The sequence below is a fragment of the Botrytis porri genome (assembly GCF_014898465.1).
Source record: "Botrytis porri strain MUCL 3234 chromosome Unknown BPOR_020, whole genome shotgun sequence".
Taxonomy (NCBI): Eukaryota; Fungi; Ascomycota; class Leotiomycetes; order Helotiales; family Sclerotiniaceae; genus Botrytis; species Botrytis porri.
This window is the reverse complement of record NW_024066094.1, coordinates 224,275-239,207: the sequence shown is the minus strand read 5'-3', so window position 1 is coordinate 239,207 and position 14,933 is coordinate 224,275. Positions and strand designations below refer to the sequence as shown.

General features: G+C 43.6%; 5 protein-coding genes across 5 annotated transcripts; 2 read left to right on the top strand and 3 right to left on the bottom strand.

Moving 5' to 3' along the window:
- Window positions 1-360: 360 nt before the first annotated feature.
- On the bottom strand, window positions 361-1,550 carry EAF01_011230 (uncharacterized protein; the record flags this gene model as incomplete). Its single annotated transcript, XM_038919487.1, has 8 exons — window positions 361-411; window positions 465-559; window positions 668-905; window positions 966-979; window positions 1,038-1,140; window positions 1,203-1,331; window positions 1,406-1,431; window positions 1,493-1,550. The coding sequence occupies 8 exons, from the start codon at window positions 1,548-1,550 to the stop codon at window positions 361-363; spliced, it is 714 nt and encodes a 237-aa protein (XP_038765001.1).
- Window positions 1,551-1,824: 274 nt separating this feature from the next.
- EAF01_011229 (uncharacterized protein) lies at window positions 1,825-3,395 on the top strand (the record flags this gene model as incomplete). Its single annotated transcript, XM_038919486.1, has 2 exons — window positions 1,825-3,190; window positions 3,310-3,395. The coding sequence occupies 2 exons, from the start codon at window positions 1,825-1,827 to the stop codon at window positions 3,393-3,395; spliced, it is 1,452 nt and encodes a 483-aa protein (XP_038765000.1).
- A 363-nt stretch (window positions 3,396-3,758) lies between these two features.
- Window positions 3,759-6,311, bottom strand: EAF01_011228 (uncharacterized protein; the record flags this gene model as incomplete). Its single annotated transcript, XM_038919485.1, has 4 exons — window positions 3,759-4,492; window positions 4,548-5,176; window positions 5,227-5,714; window positions 5,772-6,311. The coding sequence occupies 4 exons, from the start codon at window positions 6,309-6,311 to the stop codon at window positions 3,759-3,761; spliced, it is 2,391 nt and encodes a 796-aa protein (XP_038764999.1).
- Window positions 6,312-8,718: 2,407 nt separating this feature from the next.
- Window positions 8,719-11,043, top strand: EAF01_011227 (uncharacterized protein; the record flags this gene model as incomplete). Its single annotated transcript, XM_038919484.1, has 6 exons — window positions 8,719-8,741; window positions 8,814-9,175; window positions 9,230-9,510; window positions 9,565-10,166; window positions 10,217-10,483; window positions 10,536-11,043. The coding sequence occupies 6 exons, from the start codon at window positions 8,719-8,721 to the stop codon at window positions 11,041-11,043; spliced, it is 2,043 nt and encodes a 680-aa protein (XP_038764998.1).
- A 350-nt stretch (window positions 11,044-11,393) lies between these two features.
- On the bottom strand, window positions 11,394-12,676 carry EAF01_011226 (uncharacterized protein; the record flags this gene model as incomplete). The annotated part of the gene is made up of 5 exons (XM_038919483.1): window positions 11,394-11,452; window positions 11,516-11,633; window positions 11,779-11,885; window positions 12,392-12,556; window positions 12,655-12,676. 5 exons carry the CDS (start codon window positions 12,674-12,676, stop codon window positions 11,394-11,396), a joined length of 471 nt encoding a protein of 156 aa, XP_038764997.1.
- Window positions 12,677-14,933: the final 2,257 nt, after the last annotated feature.

Genomic DNA, 14,933 nt, shown 5'->3' with positions numbered 1-14,933 from the left:
AGTAGTATTCAATTGCCGCGGCTGTGTGGACTTTTGATTCACACTAAAGTCAAATAGGAGTAACCTAATACTTGATACCACGCATAGGGAGGGCGTTCTGACAACGTTCAACTTACCTGCAAATAAGAGAATGGCACATGAATCGCAGCGTTACAGGGGGCGATGAATCAGACTAAACGAATATCTAGTTCAAGGAAATGCCAATTTTCAACATCAAATTCAACCCCGACACTGCTTGACCAAGGCTCTAAATCTGACATTCTGAACTAGAATCTCAAAAGAGGTTAGGTAAGAAGAGGTTGAGACGCAATTGGATATCATTATTTTCATCAGTCATACTCAATTCCTGCCAGTAGCGTGCTATAAATCGATACCTTCCATCTCGGCCCATTGAACTATATATTTCTTGACCTAAACGTCTTGAGCTTGGTACGCAATAAGACGGGGGAATAATGATCACTAACCTGACTATCAGGGGCAAGGTCCAACGCAAGGCAGCCATCTACATCTTTCTTGTCTGTTTCCGCGCCGGCTTTCAAAAGAGCTACCGCAGTGTCACCTTTATGAATGTTTTAGTAAGCCGAAAGATTCGTAGCAAAATTATCAAAACCAATCGGGGATATCTCCCACCCTGATATATGAAGGCGAGTGAGCAGAATCAACGTACCGTGACCTTCAGCAACGGCATGATGAAGTGGTGTTTGTCCGGCGACATCCGTAGGATTTAATGGACTTTTATTCTTCAACAATAACTCAACTAATGGGGTGGATCCAATAGCTGCTGCACGATGAATTGCATACTGTCCACGCTTGTCCTTAACTCTACAAGATGCAGGTGGAGTTTGCGATAGTAGAAGTTTGGCTACTGGGAGATTGTTCTTGGAGATGGCAAAGTGGAGAGCGGTCTGGACATCAGTTAGATGTTTGTTTGTAGAGAGGTATTCAAAAGAGTTGGAATGTCATACTTGGTCGCTGAAATCTAAGAGATGATGAGCATCAGGTGAACAAAATCGCAATACAGTAAGGGCAAAACTTACTCTTGGCATTTACTTCAGCCTCTTTCTTCAACAACAAGTTCACAATATCATCGCCTTCCTTAAGGCTGACAGCGATCATAAGAGGTGTCCATCCAGATCCATCCTACAATATATATCAACATCGTTGCCCTCAGCCGTAATGAACATGATATGGAATATACACACCTGTACATCGGGGTCAAAATTCTTCACGTTGGAAAGTAATATGACAATGTCCAAATGTCCATAAGAAACTGCCCAATGAATAGGCAATCTTTCGTCCTCATCTTTCAAAAAGGCGAGTTTTGGGTTGGCCTACAATTTGTGAGTACTACTCATATTTGCATGCAGCCAAGTTTTCCATAGCAGAAATTATGGGGATCTCCTACATTGAGAAGGGACTCTACGATAGCAGCTAGATTCTTATTAGTAATAAAGGGTGAGAGGAGAGGAGAGGAGAGGAGAGGGTATCGTACTTCTACCATCTCGACAAGCCTGATGAATGGCATATTTATCTTCCGTTGGCTTTTCCATTTTGTTTCAATGTATTCAATTTGATTCCGATGAAAGATTGAAAGAAAGGAGAAAGATTGTATTTAATTGTTTTTGATATCATATGATGGCGTGGATGAGGAGGAGCCTGGAATACAAAGCGACAGCCAATAGCCGACTTAGTGGCTGGTGTGGTGGCCAGTACGGTGGCTTGACGGTCCGTGGCTCACGTTCCTGAAGCTTTATCGCGATAAATTTCCAAATCGCAACTCCTCACACACGCGCAACTTATTAACATCAATCACCTCCATTCATTATGGCAACCGCAGTCGCCTCACTACCTTCAGATGATCAAATTAAATCTTTAATAAAACAGAATGCGAAACGAACACGTTCTCTTTTCGCAGATACAGAATCAATCCCCGATCCAAAATCCACAGAAACCGCAGATAAATTAGCATTAGTAGGAAGAGTCTACGCCGAATACGATCATGTTCGAGAGTTACCAGCTGCCTTGGCCGCAAAACAAGCTGCCGCTGCTGGGAACAGGAGGAAGAAGGCTAAGGTACAAGCTACAGATGGGGACTCGGCTGCAGACAATAATACCATGAAGATGATCGAAAGAATCCCATCACGAATCGAGAGTTCTGGAGCCGGAAGTAGCACCAGTCTTATAATCCGAGGCAAAGATGCACCACCTAATGCGAACGGTCCTTCGATATCTACTGCGCAGAGTAATTTGCCATCCAGCAGTCTAGTGCGTAAACAGAATTTCGTCCAAGTAAAACCCGAATGGCATGCCCCATGGAAACTCATGCGCGTGATATCTGGACATTTGGGATGGGTACGTGCTCTAGCTGTTGAACCTGAGAATCGCTGGTTTGCTTCTGGAGCTGGAGATCGTACAATTAAGATATGGGATTTGGCGACTGGAGGACTGAAGCTTACGTTGACGGGACATATATCGACTGTGAGAGGATTGGCGGTTAGTCCTCGACATCCATATTTGTTTAGTTGTGGAGAGGACAAGATGGTTAAGTGTTGGGACTTGGAAACCAACAAGGTAATTCGACATTATCATGGACATTTGAGTGGTGTTTATACTCTGGCTTTACATCCTACTCTGGATGTACTGGTTACGGGAGGAAGAGATGGTGTAGCACGAGTATGGGATATGAGGACCAGGAGTAACATCCACGTATTATCTGGACACAAAGGCACAGTATCAGATTTGAAGTGCCAAGAAGCCGATCCACAGGTCATCACGTCATCCCTCGATTCCACAGTCCGCCTATGGGATTTAGCTGCTGGAAAAAGTATGGGAGCCCTCACTCACCACAAAAAAGGTGTTCGCGCACTCGCTATCCATCCCAAAGAATTCACATTTGCAAGTGGCAGCGCAGGGAGCATCAAACAATGGAAATGTCCCGAAGGAGCCTTTATGCAAAACTTCGACGGCCAAAATGCTATCATCAATACACTCAGTGTTAACGAAGACAACGTACTATTTTCCGGAGGAGACAATGGATCGATGGCGTTTTGGGATTGGAAAACGGGCCATAGATATCAAGCGCTGGATTCTATCGCCCAGCCGGGTTCTTTGGATGCGGAGGCGGGCATTTTCACGAGTCTATTCGATAAGACGGGGTTGAGATTGATCACGGGAGAGGCGGATAAAACCAGTATGTTCCTCATTTCCTTTCTTTTCTCTCTAACTTCCTCTCTTTTTCCATCTTACCCTCAGCACCCTTTGCACCCCCTTTCATAAGGAATAAATGCTAACCATCCCTTCCCGTTATAGTAAAAGTATGGAAACAAGACGAACTCGCAACTCCCGAATCCCACCCTCTCGAATGGAAACCAGAGCTTGGACGACGAAAATTCTAAAAACACATATGTATAATATGAAAATGTAAAAAAGCATCGGAAAGGTATTTGGGCGAAGCTAGACGAGACTAGGCAGTTTAGCTAGGGGCGTGTTTGGCGTTATATGATACTGCGTGCGTAGTGGTTTAGATACTTATTGCATACATATATACCATTGCTACATGAATGATAACCAGTTTTGGAGAACTTCTATCTTGGGATTATTGCTTCTTTCTCTTTATTACTTACTATGCTATGCTGATTTATCGTGTATGATAGCGCTGGGTATCAATTTAACCGTGTTTGTATCTATCTATGCATTCCAATCCAATCTATCTTGACACATTCTCCCTTCCCAAACTCTCGCTACTCCTACCCTTACCCCTATCCCACGAAACCTAAGCCCCTAATCTCCGGATCATCCTTAAAAGCAACCTTAACATCTTCCTCTCCAATTCCCAACCGAACCTTGCCCATCCTCTCTGCCTTTCTCACTTCTATTCCTATAACACCTGCCTCCATTAATTCCATTGCCGCCTCGCCCATTCCCTGAACTCTTGCTCCTTTTCCTGCTTGTTTGCCTCTAGTTTTATCTCCAACATTAACGATTCCAGCAGCTCCAGCACCCGTAAGCAAAAACCCCACTACACTGCCCCCTGTATCCAGCTTTGCCATCCTCCTACACTCATCGACCACCTCTCCCACAAGACACTCCCCTGTCCCCGCCCTCCTCAATCTCAATACCAACGCAGCCAAGAACATTTTTGTCGCCAACGGTAAGGCTCTCAAGTACTGTTGCAGTGGACTCGATGTCGCTTCATTGATAGCCTTCTTAACCGTCGCTATGCTGACTACACCTTTCCCCCTCTTTTCTTCTTTGCCCGGTGTTTTAGAAGGTGTATTCGGGATGGATAGTGATTCCGATTCGGCGATTTCGACGGCACGACGACAAATATCAAGGGCGCGACGAGCATCGCCGGATACGGAGGCGACTTTGCGAGAAGCGAATTGGATTGCGTCGGGGTGGATCAGGTGGGCGGGAACGTCAGTTAAACGGGAGATTATGATTGTTTGAAGTTGCTCGTGGGTATAGCCGGGAAAGGTTATACGAGTTAGACCTAGAGTTCAATGTTAGCTGTAGTTGAACGAAGATGAAAGGTCGGTTCGACATACCCAGACGTGAAGAGATTTTGTTGGAAAGGGTACGCTCAGGTAAATCCATGGTATTGGCCACAGCGAGTACAATCAGTTTGGAATGCCTCAGACCAGGCCAGTTGAAGAAATTATACATCACGCTTTGGTTCTTCGTTACCAGTTGGTCTAATTCGTCCATCAAAACAACGCATGGCTCTCGTCTTGGGGATGGTTTGCTGAATTCCCTTTCCAATAAATCCAATGCGTGACTTGGACTCACACGGTCTCCTTTCAGAGCTTCCCACAACAATGCATATGATTGATGCGGATCTGTTACTTTCATTCCGTTGATCTCGACGAAAATAAAAGGATCTAATTCATCGGCTGAAACAGATGCATTAAGCTGTGCCACAACTTCTCGTACCGTTGCAGTTTTTCCAGTTCCCGGAGTTCCAGAGATATATATACAGGAGCCAGTACCATCTGTAATAGCAGCTGCAAGATGTGTATATACCGATGAGAATTCTTCTTCGCGACAGGGAAGGGTATCAGGAACGGATGAAACGTGAAGTCGTGATCGAGCTGTTTGAAATGGAGAAGCATTAACTGATGGTGAGAGCATACGCATTCCCAGGGGCGTGAATTCTAAAGGCTTCTTAACGACGATCCTACAAATAATGTCAGCTGGGAATCCTGTTGACCAATTGTTATGACGAACCGTTTGTGACTGGGAGTAAGTAGCTTGGAGGGTGTGCGTGGTTTTCGAGGGGTTATAGCTTTGGTAGTCTTTTGCCTTTTCCTCGGTGTTGATAAGATTTCTTCATCCACTTCATAATCATCATCATGTTCAGATGCCACACTTGCGTCACCATCGTCATCAAGCTTCTTTTTCTTCTTAAGGTTAGGGACGACCAGTTTCTTTCTCTTGTTGCTTGGCAAGCTATTTTCGATCTTCTCGATCAATTGTTCAACACTTTCCTCTGTATTGTGGTATACATCATCCCACACGAATTCATCTGTATATGTGACAGATTTGCTGTGTAATCCTCGGCGACATATGAATGTTTTCCCATTTTCTTTTCGATTTCTAGGTATTTTTCCAGTTGGGAAGTTGGCTTTGAATGCATCTTCGGATAGGATCGTAGCTACGCCATTGATGGTCGCCAGTGAAATTGTATCGAGATCAGAAGAGATGTAGAGCTCATTCTATAGCCGTTAGCCTAAAGAAACAAGAAGCAAGATGTAAACACAGAATCTACTTACTTCCAGAAAATCCAATCGCTTCTTCGTTTTATTGTGAATGTCATTTGGGCTACAGAACCACCAAATATTGGCTTTCATTATATCATGGTATGATTCGGCATTCTCGTCATAGCCCTCATCCTCGTCAAACCCTGAGATAATTCCAACCCAATTTGTATTCGAAGTATCGTTATTTATCAAAACACAATCTGTAATCCTGCAGACCGTCTTTCCAGCCCTGGCACCGACAATCCTCCTAGCTCCTGCACCTTTCGAGAGCCGACGCGTTCTCTTAGCTGATGAATCTTCGCCCCCTTTAGCACTGGTCTGCGATGGCGAAGCGTTTTCTTCGGAATTCTCGTCATCATATATCCATTGCCATTCAGCCTCGTCGTCCGAGCCCTCGTCTTGATCCGAATCCTCTCTCAGCGTCCGGCCAGCTACCAAACGTTTTCTAGCATTCTCAGCTTTCTTTAATCGTGTTTTTGCATCTGTGGGTACAATTGCCTTTGCTGGAGGAGGTATGGCCTTTGACGGAGGTAGTATTGGAGTTGGTGACATCTTAAATATCGGTAGGTACCTATTCTTCATCGGATTTACCCAAGATATGGCAGGTGTTGTTGATTGACCTATTTGAGTTTAGGTAATGTAAAGCCTGTATGGTGGACATTTGATTCCATGTTTTATTTAAGCTTGTACCTGAAATTAGTGGAGTGCGGGGAAAGCTTTACTACATCCCTAGGGGTATTGATTGATGGCTTTTCAAGGGGTCTGATCTCATCAAATCCACACCCAACTTCATTCCCTTTCTCTTCCAGCACTTACCTAGGCTACAAGTCGCTTCGCTGCAGGTGCCCAAATGTATGCCCCTCTGAGATCTATGAGATAGGGACTGATACTCAATTGCTGTTATATTGATCGATAGAAGCAGTACTGCTGCTGAATACCCAATACATGCCTACTAATAATAATAATAAGTGTGCAACTCTTGCTCATCCCGAAAACAGCGGTAGAGAGAGTCATCTCCCAGGATGACAAACAATAAGAATGGTCCATCCATATCTATCACATATCACATACAACCTTGGAACCCAAGAATTACCTCTAGCCTCCCTAGATAGTGTGACCTCGGGATACCTTGATAGTGTGATAGTGTGATGGTGGCTCAGATGCGGCCGACCTCCCGTGTTCCTCCGACGCTAAGCTAACAACAACTTCCTCTGGAGTTTATAATTTGTCTTTCGTTTCGAAGAACCCTCCCTCCCACAATCCTTATTAATTCGCTATTTTGGAACACAACTTTTCCACATTGTATAATAATGTATCAACATACCTCAAAAATATGTCCCATCATTCAAAGACTCTTCTTTATATGACCGCTTACAATGACTTTTCTTTTCCAAAGAAAGATGTCCTCTTCGACTCTGGTTTCTTTGGGCTGTGAGAAGCCATAGAGGAGAACTTTCTCTCCCGACAATTGCTAAGTAAGTCCTCAACTTTGTCAATCCTAGGATTCACAACAACAATATATCGGCAATCCACATGAAACCATAGACTAATGAGAGATGTAGAGAAGAGAGCAAATACTTTTGTTGTAGGTTCTTGCACAATTCCTTTCTGTTACATTCGAGCGTTATACAAAGAGATCAACAAGCATGCATCTCCATACCCAACTTACCAAGCCAGACTACCTGGAAGGGAATAAGCACATCGTCAATCATCAAAATGTTATATCCTGTGGACTGCATATTCATGCTTGAAGTCAAGGTATACAGGTTGATTTGTACGTGTGGACTTGAACCAAAAGTCAAACATAATGATTGGTTCAGAGAAGATACCCTTTGCCAGATGTCTCAAGACTTCTCTTTCATGCATGTGGCCTAAGTGATCCATGTTGAGCGTTTGTGCTTATGCGCGGATAGATGCATATGCATTGGAGTCACATAGCACTTTATGTGCGTTTGTTCGATCGGTAGATCCTCATACGAGACAGCTGTTCAAGAGTGGCTTTCATCTGAAAACATTTTTTTTCATATGGTTGTCGGTCGATATTCTCATGTTGAAGTATGCAAGCCAAAAGTCAAGAACACTCACATCGTTGATGTAAGATTTCCGTTACTTGCGTAATCTCTGAGAAGTAACCAGCATCTCAACAACAATTCACTGATGGCACATTAGGTCTCTTTCCTTTTGGATTCTCGCCGGGTTTTCCCCGCTGTAGAGGCCGATTGGCAAGTTTAGCCATTGAAAATTGGACTGTTGAGGTAAGAGAAGCAGACAACCCTTTTCACTTCTTATTATTTACATTTCACCTTGAAAGTTGAAAGGAATGATATTACTTGAAGTCTCGTAATATCCTCGAAGATCGGAATTAACCAATACCTACAAATGGCAATTCGAATCACTTTCTTCTCTCTTTCCTCTCTGGCTCTTCGCCGCTTTACATTAGATATTGATGGTGAATTTGAGGAAGTAGGAAGTTCCCATCATTTTGTTCTTCACTCGCCTAATTTCCTACATTGGAATTTGGAAAGAGCTTGACCTTCTTCCTTCCTGTTCGGTTGCCATGGGATATTATTGTCAACCTAAAATCTCGCCGCCTTCAATTCATTTCCCACTTACCATTTTCCACTTTCCACTTTCCACTCTCTTCTTCAAATTCTTTTTGACAACGACAACCACAATTTCTGATTCTTAAATTCCTTCTGCAATCAAGAAATTGACTCTATCTTGATATCACTGCTGTTCTTATCAAACTCTTCTTCAAATTACCTCAACCTCTCATTTCTCCCCCCACATAACTCAATCCTCCTCCATTTCCTTCTTGAATTGGTTTAATCTTACATTTCACTGCTAGACCAATCTCTCACTATTTTTAAGTGTGCTACATCGTGTGCCACTTCTTAAAATTACTCGTTGCCGTATTTGTTCTTCTCCAAGAAAGAATTATCGATTACAGATCGACAAGATGTCTTCAAACAAGCTCGCGACGTATGCATAGTTTCTTTCTCATCATATTATCATCATATTATTCCAATCGATTATATAGCTAATATTTACTAGTTATGAGAGTCATAACGCCGCCGCCTGGTGTGCGGAATCGGAGGCGGGCGACGCCGAAGAAGTACCCATCCCGACAACTGTCGGAGTTAGAGCTCCTGTTATCCGACAGGAATTTTCTAGATCGGCTTCGGTAATCAGAGGAACCGACACCGGTGGAGGTGGTCGCGGTCGTAGCATTAACAATGCTACCCGTGGACGTGGTCGTAGGATCGATGTCAATGTTCGTGGACGCGGGCGTGGAACAATTGATCGTGGTAGCGGCCGAAATGGCAGCCACCGCGGTGGCGGAGTCACTCGAGGTGACTCGAGGGGCAATGCTGGTCGTGGCGGGCACCAATCCGTATCCACGGGACGTGGTAACGGTAAGTCGCTCAATTGACAAGTATATTGCCACGAAGAATACTAATAACTATTAGGACGATTGGTCGAGAATGCTCCTCGGGGAGGACATTCTCGCGATGGTACTGGCTCTTCTGGCCATGTACCTTCAGATAACCATCGTGCCGACCAGGAACTACCTCGCCGTCCGGTTAAGAAAGACAGAGAGCCAGGTCTCCATTCAAGCACTGCTTGGGCCGTCCCAGCTGGTCTCATGACTGAAGCAAAGAAATTGCAACTTGAGAATGACCGAAGCTCGCGCACCAACACAGCACGTTTCCTGAAGAAGCCTGCTGATGGAGAGGTATTCTCAGCCATCGTAAGTCCCTTCTATCTATTGCTTCACTTGTTTTTAGATACTGATTTACCACAGGGATTCTATCAATGGCCAGTGAGAGGAGTAGACCCAGGGCTTTTATTTGGCGAACAACTGAAGGACCTTGACCATTTAAAGACCAGTTGGAAAGTCTTTATCCAGTGGAATCGTGCCCGCCGCTGGCTAGTAATCTCTGCCGTGTCACCGTCCAGTGAAGCCACCATCATTGAAGTCATCAAAGGTATTCGACAAGCTGCTGATAGTGCTCTTACTCGAGCCAACATGGAAGAAACTGTTTTCATTGTTGTACCGCCCCGATATTCTACTCAGTCTACTCTCCTCAAAGCATCTATCAGCTTTGAAGGCCAAAGACATGTCTCTGAGATCAAGTTTTCTAAGATTTCTTCCAATGAAGAGTTGAAGAGACAGAGCCCCCGCCGCTCGTTAAAAGTGGAAGCCACCGTCGAGCAGTTCCGTGAAAAGTTGAGCGATCATCTCAACGAGCTCACTCGTCTCAATGACCGCATGCAGATGCGAGTACATTTTGGAGAACTACATCTCACACGCTGGCAAACAGTCCTGACTGATGGCCAACAAGATTGGGATGCTTTCAGGAAGATGATGGCTCGTAAAGGAATTAGGGGCGTATTCGAAAAAGCGTAAGTCTATGATGTGCCAAAAGTTTATTCATAAGCTGACATGTACTCAGTGTTGATCCTCGAGCTGTCATTCACATGATGGCCGATGTGAAGTCAAAACTTGACAAGTTCATGGTTTGGAATAGCACGGACTACGACTTGCAGGACGTGAAGCCAAAATTTGCTGCGATCCTCGCCGTACAAAATTCATCAGGCCAGATGTTCCAGATTGAGGCAGACATTGACACGGTTTATGGCGGATACCAATGTGGTGTAGTCAAAGTTGTTGAGGAAGAACGTCGCAACAAGTGCGTGGAGATTGTGACTATTGACATTGAGTAAGTTGATGATCCTCGAATTCTTGATCACCTACTAATAGAACACCCATAGACAAGTTGATTGGACCATTGAAATCATCAGTGAGACAGCCGGCACCGTAGTCGATAGCTCGTTTCAAGACTTGGTTCAAAGTTGCTTGCAACCATACGTTCGTACGGGATTAAATACTCGAAGAATGGAGGAGCGTAAAGACAAGTATGGATTCGTATATCCTAGAATTACTCCCCGTGTTCAGGCTGGTCTACGTGTCGAGAAGGTTACACTTCAGAGCATCTATAGGTTCAAGACTCAAAAGGGTGGCTACTGCCTTGAATTCACCATCAACAGAAACTGGAATGGTTTGAGCACTGTAGCAGAGCCAGATATCTGTGCCGGAGTCACAGTTTTCCATGATCTTTGGGATACAGATATGGAGGCGAATGATCACACTACGATGGAGCGCGACTGGCAGAGGGATATGAGTAACTTCTTTCCAGCTGGGGGATGTGAAGCTTTTGTCGAAGAGCTCGATGAACTCCTCTTGAGTTTCCATCAATCAATGAACGAAAGCAGAGCCTAATCGCCAAATCGATACTACACATCAAGTGCTTTCATAATTTTACTATTTTGAATTTACTTGACAAGTCTCTTCGAAGGAATCACCTCTCCGATCTCACTTTTAAAGTTTAATTACATCAACCCTTTCTCATTTCTTTTTGCTGCCATATTCGAATGAGAGCAATCATCATCGGAATTTCACTCTGCCTACATACAGCATGCACTCTATAGCGAATTCCTCAGACTTGGTATTTTCCTCGACTTGACCATTCCGATTTTAGTGGTGTCTCGAACGAATTGAATTCTTTACGAGATTATTTGAGTTTTGGCATTTCATTTTTTTTTTTCTTTTCCATCCATAGCGCAGAAATATTAAGATGTTGAAGCTGAAGCAGCACCTGGAGTTGAGCTAAGAACTTTCTGGCGTAAAACTGTACTTAGGGATTAGCCAAAAATTCATTGATTTTGTAACCAAAACATAAAGTGAAACATACCATCTTCAACCACGCGTAGACTGTTTGATTTGTTGTTGACTATAATTTCTAAATCCTTCAAATTGGTTCCAATTTCTTCAACTTTTGCTTCATAGAATTTGGTTGCATCCTTGGTGCTCTAAGGTTTGTGTGTAAGTTTGGAGAAAGTTTAGGGTACATGTAATTTCTAGAATAGGGAGGAAGGGATGTATTGAATGGAATTGAGTGAAGTGCAAAGGGATGATGGAGGAAAGAAGGATAATGGAGGAAAATAACAGTCGTACCTTTTCAACATAAAAACCAGTTCCGACATCTACAATTACATTTTCGGTATCTGCTAATTCGCCGGGGACGTAGAGAGATGTTGTGAGAGGCACGAGGATTGGTTTGCCTATTGGATTGGGATGGTTGTTAGCTTAAGTACGATGTAGATATGAATTAGGCTTGTGGAGTTTTGGGGGTAGGGTGAGATGAGGGGGGAAGAAGAAAGGGGAAAGGGCTGAGGTATTTGATTGGTGAGAAGGGGTCATCCAGAGAAGGGGGTTGAGAAGCTGCATTCCCGGGATTTTGAGCAGCGGAATCATATAGTTGAGAAGTATTCGAGGCGATTGAGCGTAGAGAGAGAGGGGGGGGGGGAGGGGGGGAGTAGAATAGAAGAAGCTGCGCAAAGTATTCTGCCTATCTTTTGAGCCGTAAGACAGGTGAAGCTTCTTCGCCATCTCCAAGACCGCTAGGCTCTCAATCTCTTGTGCTCTCCCTCCAAGACTTCCTTCCTCCAAGCCCAGTCTTTACAGCTCCCGTTTATAGCCTCGCTTTCCTCTTTCCAAGACTTGCCCTTCCACCCCTCTCTCTTCCTCTTCTCTACAAACATGTGAAGAAGCCCCTAAACAAACTTACCCTCAACAGTCTTTCCAACACCCGTACTAATACTCCTCAAACATTCTCTAAATTTACTCTGCGCCGCGCGAAGTTGTTGGAAGGAAGAAGTGAGATGCTCAAGTTCGTCGTCGAGTTGTTTCTTGACTTGGGATAATTGGGCGGTGGTGAGGGAGGTGAGGTCGACTGTTTTTTGTTAGGTTTGGGGGCGGGAGGTTTAGAGGGGAGGGGGAAGAGAGCATTGGAGAGCATTGCAGAGGGGGAGAAGAAGGAGGGAAACGAACTTTGCTGGCCTTTTTGCGCCATTTTTACGGATTCTTTTGGAAGCGCGGAAGGGAAGGTTAAAATGAAGGATGCGGAAAGGTGTGCGAATAGAGGACGGTGGAGTTTGAGAGCTTCAAATGCGAAATGAGTGGTGGGTTGGACACTACTCTATTTATTTCGAGGTGTGGTGATGGATGGAGCTGTGTGAGGTGAGCTTTGTGATTAGTCAGCTGTGTGCCCCGCGGTGTGGTGAGCGAGGTTGAGGTTAATGAATGACAACGATAGGGTCTGTCATTTCTGTATGTTAACTTGATTGAGTATTGAATGTAATGATGAGTACTTGAGATGGAGAAACCAAGCGGTTGTATCTGGTCGATGGTGTATGGAATTAGGCTTATTCACTAATTAAACACCGTTTTATGTGGTTTGTGAATTTCCTTTTCTATGGAAGCAGATACTAGCTGTTACCGACGGCAAGGTTACGCTTTTGACAGTTTATCCTGAGTCTGATACTCCGAGGGGGTAAGCTGTTAGGCTCGCATCGATAGGTTAGGGTGCAATATAGCAAAGAATCTCATGGATCTTCAAGCTGAAGGCAAGAACCCATTCCAATGGTTTAATATCCGTTGCCATGAGTTGTTGGTCGTTCTATGTAACCAGACCGAAGAGGAACTTATTATTCTGAAAGTTTTGTTTGCAATAAAGTCTGTCCTCACGAGTTTAGTACAATTCAGAAGTGTTGGGTGTTTTTCTTCTCTTCTTACCCCATCATGGCTCGTTTTATCCAGACTCTAGAAAGGGCTACACTATTAGTCACGTCCACTTTCTCAACGATTCCGTGAGGAAGGATAGACGGCCAGATAATGAGTGGATTGCTCCTTTGAGACTAAGATATGTCTAAGCCATCTAAATTACGATACATTCGAGGAAGCTTCAAGTCAAAGATCCTGCCGTAGCGAATGACAGCTAGGTTTTCGTTCTGACCCTCGCTGTTTTTTATGCTGGTAAATAATTGCCATGATGACTCACAGATTGGAACTCCTCATATTCAAGTATCCACTCCGGATCTAGATCTCTGATCCCTTTCACTAGATGTTAAACATGTACATGTTGAGCTCATGAGCCTGTGAGTACAAACGATATTAAACCTTTAACATCGTACGATCAATATCATATCTTGGTAACTTCTGAGACTGATATACAAGAATGATGAATGATGTTCCCCCGAATTAAAATATGACATTGAGCAAGAAAAAACTAGAAAAGCAGTAGAGCTAGAGTTTCAGATGTGAATATCAACGCATTTTTACCATTCTGTTCCCCTTCTGTTTTACTCCTTTCCTCCCTATCTTCTTTTTCCATCTAATTCCTCGTCAGTTGTCACAAATCTCTTAAGTCTCAGGTAGTTGAGCGTCCAAAATTCTGCATCTAGCCTCTCACACTCCCCCTTTCACTCTCACCCCTTCCCTCTCTGACCTAGATCCTAGTTCTCCAGTAACCTTTACGAAATTCCGAGCTCAAGTCTGTATATACATTTACACACATGCAAGCATTTACATAATCCAATCATTCAATTCTCAAGCACCATCTTCCACTTTCATGGAAAAATCCACCTTTACATATATATATGAACGTGAACAGGATTTACCCCGTAATAATGTATACACAAATGACTCGTGCATACTATATAGGTCTTTCCAGCTCATCTCGGCCCAACCCAGTCGCATCTACACAGAATTATTTCATGAATAAGAATAATCAAAACCTTCTACTATGTGAGTATTCTAGCTCGCAGAGGGACGGGTTACGAGGGAAGATATATAAAATCATAAGTATATAATTCTCTATATCCATAACCTACGGGTCTTCACATCACATTATGTAGAGTAGCGCAGAATCATCAGATCAAGCCATATAGAATTTATAGATAGATAGGTAGGGATGTATATAATTCTCTTTACTCGTACTTCTACAGATTTTCCTTCACTTCACCTCACTTCAAAAATCATGACGATCGGAGCATGAGGGCATGTGAAACGCAACAAGATTAGAATATGATCAGCTCATAAAAACTTCCATCTTCCATCCTCCATCTTCCTCTCCATACACCTATGATTTGTTATTACCAAATTGTATATCACAAACCCAACTACATAAGCAAGAGCAAGAAGAAGAAGAAGAAATCGAGTTAGATTAGTATGATATAACATAAGGTTAATATAATATGGTATGATGGGATGTAACATAACATAACATAATATCCAAAATCAGAATCCAGAATCAGAACGAGAATGAGAGC